Source organism: Ranitomeya imitator, chromosome 1 (assembly GCF_032444005.1).
Source record: "Ranitomeya imitator isolate aRanImi1 chromosome 1, aRanImi1.pri, whole genome shotgun sequence".
Lineage (NCBI taxonomy): Eukaryota > Metazoa > Chordata > Amphibia > Anura > Dendrobatidae > Ranitomeya > Ranitomeya imitator.
The window spans coordinates 903,651,895-903,664,169 of NC_091282.1; the positions used below are offsets into that span (position 1 = coordinate 903,651,895).

At 45.0% G+C, this 12,275-nt stretch overlaps 1 protein-coding gene across 1 annotated transcript in view; it reads right to left on the bottom strand.

The window, feature by feature from the left end:
- LOC138654015 (transmembrane protease serine 11D-like) overlaps positions 1–12,275 on the bottom strand; it is a 62,124-nt gene that overhangs the window by 947 nt on the left and 48,902 nt on the right. The window contains exons 8-9 of the mRNA XM_069743382.1: positions 10,340–10,599; positions 4,959–5,101 (exon numbers count right to left, since the gene is read on the bottom strand). Of these exons, the coding sequence (XP_069599483.1) occupies positions 4,959–5,101; positions 10,340–10,599 (403 nt within the window). The remainder of the gene's footprint in view (positions 1–4,958; positions 5,102–10,339; positions 10,600–12,275) is intronic.

Genomic DNA, 12,275 nt, shown 5'->3' on the forward strand with positions numbered 1-12,275 from the left:
AACAGCACATTAGTTCATCTATAAAGCTAAGAGATACAGTATTTCCAATCATTGTGAACAGATAATGAGCTTTTATAAATGCCAGGACCGGTTCCCATTATATGTTAATATACCTATAGACTTCATTAAAGGGAATCTGTGGTTTTAGCTACCTCATCTGAGAACAGCATAATGTAGGGACAGAAACCCTGATTCCAGCAATGTATCACTTAGTTTAATGGCTGCAGCAATTGTGACACAATCAGAGTTTTTAAATATAGCATGTAGCAGGGCTCAGAAAGCTAAGGCTACTTTAACACATCAGGTTTTTGCCGTCATGGCGCTTTACATGTGAAAAGGGGCAAATTGTTATGATAGGCAATTCAGTAACACAATGTACATAGCGATCAGAGCACATACAGTGATCTGACAATAACCCAAAATAATAGAACAAGCTCTGAGACGTGGAAACTCTGTAGACCGCAATTCCTGATCCTCTCCAAACACAACTAGAGGCAGCTGTGGATTGCGCCTAACGCTCCCTATGCAACTCGGCACAGCCTGAGAAACTAACTAGCCTGAAGATAGAAAAATAAGCCTACCTTGCCTCAGAAAAATACCCCAAATGAAAAGGCAGCCCCCCACATATAATGACTGTGAGTAAGATGAAAAGACAAACGTAGGGATGAAATAGATTCAGCAAAGTGAGGCCCGATATTCTAGACAGAACGAGGATAGGAAAGATAACTTTGCGGTCTACACAAAACCCTAAAGAAAACCACGCAAAGGGAGCAAAAAGACCCTCCGTACCGAACTAACGGCACGGCGGTACACCCTTTGCGTCCCAGAGCTTCCAGCAAAACAAATAGACAAGCTGGACAGAAAAAATAGCAACAAATAGCAAAGAAGCACTTAGCTATGCAGAGCAGCAGGCCACAGGAATGATCCAGAGAAACACAAGTCCAACACTGGAACATTGACAGGAAGCATGGATCAAAGCATCAGGTGGAGTTAAGTAGAGAAGCAGCTAACGTCCTCACCAGATCACCTGAGGGAGGAAACTCAGAAGCTGCAGTACCACTTTCCTCCACAAACGGAAGCTCCCAGAGAGAATCAGCCGAAGTACCACTTGTGACCACAGGAGTGAACTCTGCCACAGAATTCACAACAGCAAATATAGACAAATACAATAAACATGAGCAAAAAACAAGGCACTAACAGGTAAAGAAAGAAGGAGGACCCTGCCCATGAGGGCTCACAGTCAGCAGGGGTTGGGTGAGGATACACTAGGAGAGGGTAGAGCTGGTTGTGCGGCGGTTCAGTAGGTTGAGGATCACTGCAGGCTGTAGGCTTGTCGGAAGAGGCGAGTCTTCAGGTTCTTTTTGAAGGTTTCTGTGGTAGGCGAGAGGCTGATGTGTTGGGGTAGAGAGCTCCAGAGTATGGGGGAAGTACAGGAGAAGTCTTGGATGCGGTTGTGGGAAGAAGAGATAAGAGGGGAATAGAGAAGGAGATCTTGTGAGGATCGAAGATTGCGTGTAGGTAAGTACGGGGAGACCATGTCACAGATGTATGGAGGAGACTGGTTGTGGATGGCTTTGTATGTCATAGTAAGGGTTTTGAACTGGAGTCACTGGATGATAGAAAGCCAGTGAAGGGCTTGACATAGGGGAGAGGCTGGGGAGTAGCGGGGAGACAGGTAGATTAGTCGGGCAGCAGAGTGTAGGATGGATTGGAGTGGTGCCAAAGTGCTAGAGGGGAGGCCAGAGAGTAGGAGGTTGCAGTAGTCAAGACGGGAGATGATAAGGGCGTGCACTAGTGTTTTTGTGGTTTCATGGTCAAGGAATGCGTGGATCCGGGAAATATTTTTGAGTTTGAGATGGCAGGAGGAGGTAAGAGCTTGGATATATGGCTTAAAAGAGAGGGCAGAGTTGAGGATCACCCCGAGGCACCGAGCATGCAGGACTGGGGAAAGTGGGCAGCCATTGACCTTGATGGATAGGTCTGTGGAGGAGTAGAGTGAGATGGGGGAAAGATGATGAATTCTGCTTTGTCCATGTTCAGTTTTAGAAAGTGAGCAGAAAAGAAGGCCGAGATAGCAGACAGACAGTGTGGGATTTTGGTGAGTAAGGAGGTGAGGTCAGGTCTGGATAGATAGATCTGCGTGTCATAGGCGTAGAGATGATACTGCAAACTGTGGGATTCTATGAGCTGTCCCTGGCCGAAGGTGTAGATGGAGAAGAGTAGGGGTCCTAGAACTGAGCCTTGAGGGACACCGACAGACAAGGGGCGTGGTGAGGAGGTGGTGCGGAAGAGGAAAACACTGAAAGTTCGGTCTATTAGATAAGACGAGATACAGTATAGGGCCAAGTCTGTGATGCCAAGAGATGATAGAATCTGTAGCAGGGGGGAATGGTCGACAGTGTCAAAGGCAGAGGACAGGTCCAGGAGAAGGAGGACAGAGTAGTGTTGCTTGTTTTTGGCGGTTAGTAGGTCATTGATGACTTTAGTTAGGGAAGTTTCAGTTGAGTGATGGGGTCGGAAGCCAGATTGTAACCGGTCAAAAAGGGAGCAGGAGGAGAGGTGAGAGGACAGTTCAAGATGGACATGCTGATACAGTAGTTTTGAGGCATAAGGGAGAAGAGATATCGGGCGATAGCTAGACATAGAGGATGGGTCGATGGAGGGCTTTTTGAGGATGGGTGTGATCTTGGCATGTTTGAAGGATGAGGGGAAGACACCAGTTGTGAGTGAGAGGTTGAAGAGGTGTGCTAGGGTTGGGATGAAGACTGTGGTGAGGTTAGGGATAAGATGGGACAGGTACGGATCAAGCGTGCAAGTGGTGAGGTGTGATCTTGACAGGAGGGTGGAGAGCTGATCTTCTGTCATGGTGGAGAAGGTGGTTTTGGAGGAACAGGGTTGAGCAGCTAAGAGGGGCATTTGGCGCTGCGGGCCAAAGCTTTCTCTGATCGTAACGATCTTCTGTTTAAAAAATGAGGCAAAGTCTTCAGCAGAAATGAGAGGGAAGGGAGGAGGTGCTGGGGGACGGAGTAGAGAATTGAAAGTGTTGAAAAGCTGTTTAGGGTAGTAAGACAGGGAGGATATGAGAGATGAGAAATAAGTTTGTTTTGCGGCAGTGAGCGTGGACTTGAAGCTGGCGAGGGACTGCTTGTATGCGATGAAGTGTTTGGCAGAGTGGGATCTCTTCCATCTCCGCTCAGTGACCCTGGAAGCCCATCTCAGTTCTTTGGTTAGGCTGGTCAGCCAGGGCTGTCTGCTCATTGTACGAGTTTTGCTATGCATGAGAGGGACGGCCGAATCGAGTGTCGCTGTTATTATGGTGTTATAAAAAGTGGCAGCAGCATCTGTGTCATGAAGGGAAGCTATGTATGTAAGAGGGAGAAGGGACTCAGAATGATTGTAAATTGAGGTGCTTGAGCTTTCTGCGAGGTTGAGTGAGTTTGTGGAGTGGGGGTTGCGCACTAGGAGAGGAAAGGGAATAGAATGTCAGTAGGTTGTGGTCAGACAGGGGAGGGGTGAGTTAGTGAGATTAGTAAGGGAACAGAAATGGGTAAAGATAAGGTCTAGTGTGTAACCATCTTTGCGAGTGGCCGCAGAAGAACTCTGAGTGAGGCCGAAGGAAGCAGTAAGCAATAAAAGTTTAGAGGCAGCTGAGGTGGAAGTGTCAATGGGGATATTGAAGTCACCCATGATGATAGTGGGGATGTCAGCAGAGAGGATATGAAAGAGCCAGGTGGTGACGTGGTTGAGAAAGGTGGAGATGGCTAGTTCTGGGGCGGTAGAGGACAGCCAGCTGGAGGTAGGAGGGGGAATAGATGCGGATGGATTGTACCTCAAACGAAGGAAGAGTAGAGGAGGGTGGTAGTGGGATTGGAGTATAGGAGCAGCTGGTGGACAGGAGCAAGCCAACTCCTCCACCACGTTTGGTGCTGGGGCGAGGGGTGTGAGAGAGGTGGAATCCGCCATAGGAAAGTGCAGCCGGAGAGGCAGAGTCAGAGGGGGTGAGCCAGGTTTCAGTGATGCCGAGGAAGGAGAGTTTGTTGGTGATGAAGAGGTCATGGATAAATGGCAGTTTGTTGCAGATGGAGCATGCGTTCCATAGTGCTCCAGGTAGGGGGGCCAAGGGAGTGGGGGCTGGATGAATGGCAGTGAGGTTATCATGGTTGGGAAAACATGTAGAGGATCGTGGCAGGAGGTTAGACATGAGTGTGGGGATGTGTTGGGGAGGGCCGGGATTTGGGGATACGTCACCAGCGATGAGGACTAGCAGACAGAACGTTAGAAGGTGGGAGCAGGATAGGACATGATGCGGCTGTGTGTGTCTGGAGAAAGAGGATTGTATGTGGAGGAACAGTTCTGAGGAGAAGGAGAGATGGCTGGGGAGGATGGAGGATGAAATTACTAGTTCTTTACTAGGTTGGGGGTTTACAGGAGGTAGGGAAAAATAGAGTAGTATAGGTGTGAAAGAGAATAGAAACTGAAACATTATAGTGGTTTGATATTTCGTTACCTTACAGTCAAATTCCAGTCCAATTCAAGTCTATTTCAAAGTATAGTAAAGTATAGTAATTAGAAATTTGTAATTTGAAAGATGGAATTTGACAGATACATGGATCAGACAAAAGTCTTGATCAGACTCCTGGGTCTGAATATATCCCCAGATAAGGGCAATCAGGTGTGCATCATGCTGCCTTCAGATTACATAGCGAAAACCTGCTGACACATTCCCTTTAATTATATGTATGCCTGCACATCAGGAGCGGGCATAGACAGAAGAGGGCTCCTTTTCAAGAACAGTATATGGGCCCTTTACAGTCCAATAGCTCATTATAATTCACAACTCCATCTGCTTTGGAGACAGAAGTGGCTCTTATCCACTTGGTCTACCAGGTGCGTTAATGATGCGTCAGCCCCTGAAGCGCACAGTATAATTAGCATATAACTAATGCTCCCTAACTTACCTGACAGGCGTCAATTCTCCCCTCAACGTATCCAGCACATATCATGGATGGATCTATTATATTTCCATACATCTGTTGGCTGCCACATAGATTGGAGTTGATTATCTTTACTTCAGCTTGCTGTAGAGTTGGCAATGACGGGCCTGAAAAGGGTGAATATTAAAAAAATCTGATTTTACACTGTCAAAGCTACCAGAGAATTCACATTTTATGCTTATGAGGTTATCATATTTAGTTACTTAGAAGTAGAACAGTCTAGATTCTCGGTTTATATTGTTCTGTACATCTATAGCATCTTGTTGTAAATCTCTAGTTGTTCACTTGCAATTGTATAAGGTCATGTTCTCGCTTTTGTCATAGGCTCTGTTTGTTCCTGGCACATGTGCGGTTACTGTACACCAGCCATTCATAGTGGTTTTTGTTTTCAGCCAAAATCACTACACAAGTGAGAACAGAGCCTTAAAGTTTAAGGCCATGTTCACACAGTGCGTTTTTTACTGCGGAACCGCAGCGGTTTTGCCGCTGCGGTTCCGCAGCTGTTTTCCATGCAGGGTACATAACAATGTAACCCTATGGAAAACAGTCACTGCTGTGCACATGATCCGTAATTTCGTTTAAAAAGCCGCGCAGAATAGCTGCGGCAAAAAAGAAGGAGCATGTCACTTCTTTTTCCTGAACCGCAGCGGTTCTGCACCCATAGACCTCCATTGTGAGGTCAAAATCGCAGTAAAACCCGCAGATCAAAAATATATCTGCGGGTTTTACTGCGATTTGATGTGCAGAACCGCTGCAGCAGGAAGTGCGGGGGAGCGGGCGGAAGTGCGTGGGCGGAGTGTGGCTGCCCCCCCGTGCTCCGATCCCGCCCCCCCGTGCTCCGATGCCCCCCCCCCGTGCTCCGATGCCCCCCCCAGTGCTCTGATGCCCCCCCCGTGCCCTAATCTCCCCCCCTTATACTTACCCGGCGTCCCGGTGTCCGTCCGGCCGTCTTCTCCCTGGGCGCCGCCATCTTGCAAAATGGCGGGCGCATGCGCAGTGCGCCCGCCGAATCTGCCGGCCGGCAGATTCGCTCCAAAGTGCATTTTGATCACTGAGATATAACCTATCTCAGTGATCAAAATAAAAAAATAGTAAATGACACCCCCCCCACTTTGTCACCCCCATTGGTAGGGACAATAAAAAAATTAAGAATTTTTTTTTTTTTTTCACTAAGGTTAGAATAGGGGTAGGGGTAGGGTTAGGGGTAGGGTTAGGGGTAGGGTTAGGGGTAGGGTTAGGGTTAGGGGTAGGGTTAGGGGTAGAGTTAGGGTTAGGGGTAGGGTTAGGGGTAGGGTTAGGGTTAGGGGTAGGGTTAGGGTATTTTCAGCCATTTTAGCCCTAAAAAGCTTCCTAGGAAACACACAGTCTCTGCATAGAAAACTGCATAAAAAAAGGATAAAAAAACGCATCAAAAAACGCATCAAAAAACGCATCAAAAAAGGACAAAAAAAGGACCAAAAAAAGGACCTGCGTTTTCTGCCAAGAGCTGCAGTTTTTTAAAAAAACTGTCCTGAAAAAAAAAGGATGGAAATCCTGAACGTGTGAACATACCCTAACTGTCGTTTTATTTTATTTTTTTGTCATAAATCAATAGTGCAAGAGAAAATAAGAAATTTTGTAATCTATCTTATTAGAAAAATCTGCGTATTTCTCCACCAGAACTAATCATTCATTGTCAAAATTCTCAATTCACAGGTAAGATCTGTGAATATAGATTTTCCCATTATGAGATAAGAGATGACAGTTGGTGCTTATAAAGTTCTATGGAGAACTGGAATTGTTGCAGCAGAATCGCTGTGTCTGCCTCTATTGTCTCCCTTCTCTTCCTCCTTCTCCCTTTTCCTTAGCATTTTAAAAGCTCCAACTGTCGTCTTGTCTCAGTAATGGGAAATCTGTCTTCATGGAGTAAGATTTTACCCATAAGGGTATGTTCACACATTCCTGATTTCCATCCTTTTTTTTTCAGGACTGTTTTTTAAAAAACTGCAGCTCTTGGCAGAAAACGCAGGTCCTTTTTTTGGTCCTTTTTTTGATCCTTTTTTTGATCCATTTTTTATGCAGTTTTCTATGCAGTTAAAATGGCTGAAAATACCCTAACCCTACCCCTAACCGTACCCCTAACCGTACCCCTAACCCTACCCCTAACCCTACCCCTAACCCTACCCCTAACCCTACCCCTAACCCTAACCCTACCCCTAACCCTACCTCTTACCCTATTCTAACCTTAGTGGAAAAAAAAAATTTCTTAATTTTTTTTATTGTCCCTACCTATGGGGGTGACAAAGGGGGGGGGGGTCATTTACTATTTTTTTTTATTTTGATCACTGAGATAGGTTATATCTCAGTGATCAAAATGCACTTTGGAACGAATCTGCCGGCCGGCAGATTCGGCGGGCGCACTGCGCATGCGCCCGCCATTTTGCAAGATGGCGGCGCCCAGGGAGAAGACGGCCGGACAGACACCGGGACGCCGGGTAAGTTTAAGGGGGGGAGATTAGGGCACGGGGGGGCATCGGAGCACTGGGGGGGGCATCGGAGCACGGGGCGGTGGGATTGGAGCACGGGGGGGCGGGATCGGAGCACGGGGGGGCAGCCACACTCCGCCCACGCACTTCCGCCCGCTTCCCCGCACTTCCTGCTGCAGAGGTTCGGCAGCACAAACCGCAGTAAAACCCGCAGATATTTTTTTCATCTGCGGGTTTTACTGCGGGTTTGACCTCACAATGGAGGTCAATGGGTGCAGAACCGCTGCGGCTCCGAAAAAAGAAGTGACATGGTACTTCTTTTTTACCGCGGCTATTCAGCGCGGCTTTTTTTCCCGATTCCCGCATCATGTGCACAGTGGTTCCTGTTTTCCATAGGGTACAGTACACTGTACCCTGCATGGAAAACAGCTGCGGAACCGCAGCGGCAAAAACGCTGCGGTTCCGCAGAAAAAAACGCACTGTGTGAACATGGCCTAAGTTGAAAGTATAAGATTAATCTAGGAGGCGATAGCAGTAAATTTGTCTAAAATAAATCTATAACAAAGTTGATTATTTTTATGCGTGCTCTCTCTACCAATTCCCCCACACACATGAGCACTCGGATTGGTCTAGGCGAGCGTTCATGTGTTTTCAGCGGGGAGAAAGGAAAAAAGCCCTCTGTCTTCCCTGAAAACAAAAGAGTTGGCCTTTGAAATTCGAATGCCCAGACTCTTCTTTCTTCTGACATCATTTGTTGGGGGAGACTCAGGAAGCCTCCATACACATGAAATTAACTGACTTTCATGTTTCGTATGTGGGGATCATTAAGGAGAATCTGCCAGCTGTTTTTTGCTATGTAATCTGAGAGTAGCATGATGTAGGGGCTGAGAGCCTGATTCTAGTGATTTGTCACTTATTAGCTATTGTGTTGCTGTATCAATCAAATCAGTGTTTTATCAGAAGGCGATTACCTACAGGACTAGGTGTCTCCTGCCTCCTGGTCAATTGCTCTGTGTTACCCTACCCCCACCACTAATTAGCAGCTTATTGTCAATGTATTGGCATACAGAAAGCAGCCAAATTAGTGGTGTGGGCGGAGCATTCTGAGCACTACTAGATCTGTATCAGAGAAAACTGTGATTTTTAAAATAACAGCATGCATACCAGCATATGACATATTGTTGGAATCAGGGTCTCAGCACCTACATTATGCTGCTCAGATTACATAGCAAAAACCTTGTGATGGATTCCCTTTAAGTGCATTAGATTACATCTTCAGTAAATTCAGTAGGTCCAGCTGACCATCCTGTGTGCATTGGGGGCTCTATACATAGATCTATGCACCATGATAATGAGAGCTGAGTGCACAGGGATGGTTTTGATAGACTAAATGCTTATCCAGATTATTCTACTTTACAGGATGCAATTACAAGGGTACATTAAAATAAAAAAAAGTTGGAAGAACAAGAAAAGTATAATAGAAACATATGTACCACTTCTGCATTTATCACCCACTCCTGGTTTTGGCTTAGGCTACTTTCACCCATCAGGTTTTTCCCGTCAGGCACAATCCGGCGAGTTTTTCAAAAAACGGATCTGTTTTTTTCTCATAGAGTTGTATTAGCGCCTGATTGCACCTGATGACATAACGTTTCATCCGTTTTTTTTGCCGGATTAGTCAAAAATTAGTTTTCTGGAGGCTGGAGAAAACACCCAGAGGACGTTTTTTCTGTCCGGCGGAAAACCGCATGGCAACTGATCAGGTGAAAAACGTATGAAACGTGAGGTGAAATGACCGAATCCGGTGACCGAATCCAGTTTTTTTACGCAAATCATGCATTTTCCTTTCTGGAATCTCTCTCTCTCCCTCTCTCTCTCTCCTCCCCAGAAAAGGAAATCCAAACTCTATCCTCGATTAAAAAAAAAAAACACAAACCAGATCTAGCAAAAAAACGGATCCGTCGCATCAGTTTTTCACATTTTGCACCTGATCCGTTTTTTACAAATTCAACGGATCCTGCCTGACCGCAAAAACCTGATGTGTGAAAGTAGCCTTACAGATACTGAGGTAAAATACTGACCAGATACTGAACGCGTGAACGTGTGCTTAGTCTACAGTTAGCGCTCACTATGTACCCAGGTACACCACTGTAGCTGAAAAACTGCTGTGATTTTATTAGAAATCAGTCCTTTTCTAAATTTATTAGTAGTGGCTACATGGGATTGGAGTAAAATATGCTGTATTCCTGCAAAACTACGTGGTCATTAACTCATTATATATATATATACTGTATATCATCTTAGCCATTTTGCATTGTACTTATGCCACTGATGAAGCCACACAATTAGTGGCGAAACGTGTGGGATTTTCACACCCCTCTCTGCTCTATTTATTTCTCTATACAGGTTGCCCCAGCATGCTTATTACTCGATCCTTCTAATGATCCCTTCTTTGCTGTGCTGTAGTATGTTATATTGTTTTTTCGGATTTTCTATAACAATGTTTCTTGCATATATATTATGTTGTATTATGTATTATGTTGTATTAGATATTTAAGTACAGTTTGACATGGGCAGTGTTATATCTGACCACAGATTTGTATACAGTATGTTCTAAGAACACTTACTATTGAAGTGGGATATTTACTGTGCCTGTTCCTATATGTTTTGCGAACTTTCACTATTGGCATTTATTTGATGCCCTTTCTTGAGGCGTATGTATTATGAATCCGGCGTGCAGTCCTTTATCACATAGTCTTTTCTCAGACTTGCTGGGGCTAGGCTGCTTTGGGTAACACATTTATATAAGTTCCATAGAAATAATACACAATTACTGAATACATGGCATTTTACGGTAATTATAATACATTTGGTACTGACCTTCGGATACAAGTGCTCCCCATCCCGTAACGTAGCATGACTTATCATCCGCAAAGTTCTCGGACATGCTTGGCAGACATACGGATCGGGTGTTTGGGTTATAGTTAACTGGATCGGACAATTCAAGAAGCGCAATGTCATTTTGGTGCGTTTCGCTGGTGTAAGGTTCATAGATTATAATTTGTTTCAGCTTGAATCCAAATTCAGGCTTTGATGAAATTGTACCTAGAACTACTGTCCACATATCAGCGCTGTTATCACTGAGGAGACAGAAAAAATTATAAAAACATGAAAAACGTGAGCACTTCAGTGTAACATACAACATACGAGGCATAAGGCCCTGTTCACATTTTACCCTCAAGGCATTTTTGTCTACTGCCCTATTCCTAGTGTTTTCCCATGTATAGATTCCATGTATATCTGCATAAATTCTTCTTTCCACTGGCTTTATGGTAAAGGATAACTCAATAATTGATTTATCGGCTTATGCTAAATCCTCCAAAATGCTGCAATTCTAATTAGGTGCAAGCCATGCCTCTCGGCACCATGTACGGTATGTGAAGCACTTTGTATGGTGAGAGCAAAATCATTTTGATATACCGTAATCATCGTTTCTAAAGTGGCACTATAACCATCTCATTGCCGACAGCTGCACTCATTTTTGGCCACAAAAGTGCCTTTAAGTGCCAACTCCAGTGTTTAAAATGGAAAACACGGTGCCCCCATAAATATGTAATGCATCACCCTCATACCAACTTCAAATACAGTACCCCATAAGTATTTACCATATTGCCCCACACTAATTTCAGCTACAGTGCCCCATAAGTATTAACCATATTGCCCCCACACCAACTTCAGCTACAGTGCCCCCATAAGTATTAATCATATTGCCCCCACACCAACTTCAGCTACAGTGCCCCCATAAGTATTAACCATATTGCCCCCATACCAACTTCAGCTACAGTGCCCCAATAAGTATTACCATATTGTCCCCATACCAACTTCAGCTACAGTGCCCCAATAAGTATTTACCATATTGCCCCCACACAAACTTCAGCTATAGTGCCCCATAAGTATTTACTAGATTGCCCCCACACTAACTTCAGCTATAGTGCCCCCATAAGTATTTACCATATTGTCCCCATACCAACATCAGCTACAGTGCCCCCATAAGTATTAACCATATTGTCCCCATACCAACTTCAGCTATAGCGCCCCCATAAGTATTTACCATATTGTCCCCATACCAACATCAGCTACAGTGCCCCCATAAGTATTAACCATATTGTCCCCATATCAACTTCAGCTATAGTGCCCCCATAAGTATTTACCATATTGTCCCCATACCAACTTCACCTACAGTGCCCCCATAAGTATTAACCATATTGTCCCCATACCAACTTCAGCTACAGTGCCCCCATAAGTATTTACCATATTGTCCCCTTACCAACTTCAGCTATAGTGCCCCATAAGTATTTACCATATTGTCCCCATACCAACTTCAGCTACAGTGCCCCCATAAGTATTAACCATATTGTCCCCATACCAACTTCAGCTACAGTGCCCCCATAAGTATTTACCATATTGTCCCCACACAAACTTCAGCTACAGTGCCCCCATAAGTATTTACCATATTGTCCCCATACCAACTTCAGCTACAGTGCCCCAATAAGTATTAACCATATTGTCCCCACACAAACTTCAGCTACAGTGTCCCCATAAGTATTTACCATATTGTCCCCATACCAACATCAGCTACAGTGCCCCCATAAGTACCGTATTTACCATATTGTCCCCACACAAACTTCAGCTACAGTGCCCCCATAAGTATTAACCATAATGTCCCCATACCAACATCAGCTACAGTGCCCCCATAAGTATTAACCATATTGTCCCCATACCAACATCAGCTACAGTGCCCCCATAAGTATTAACT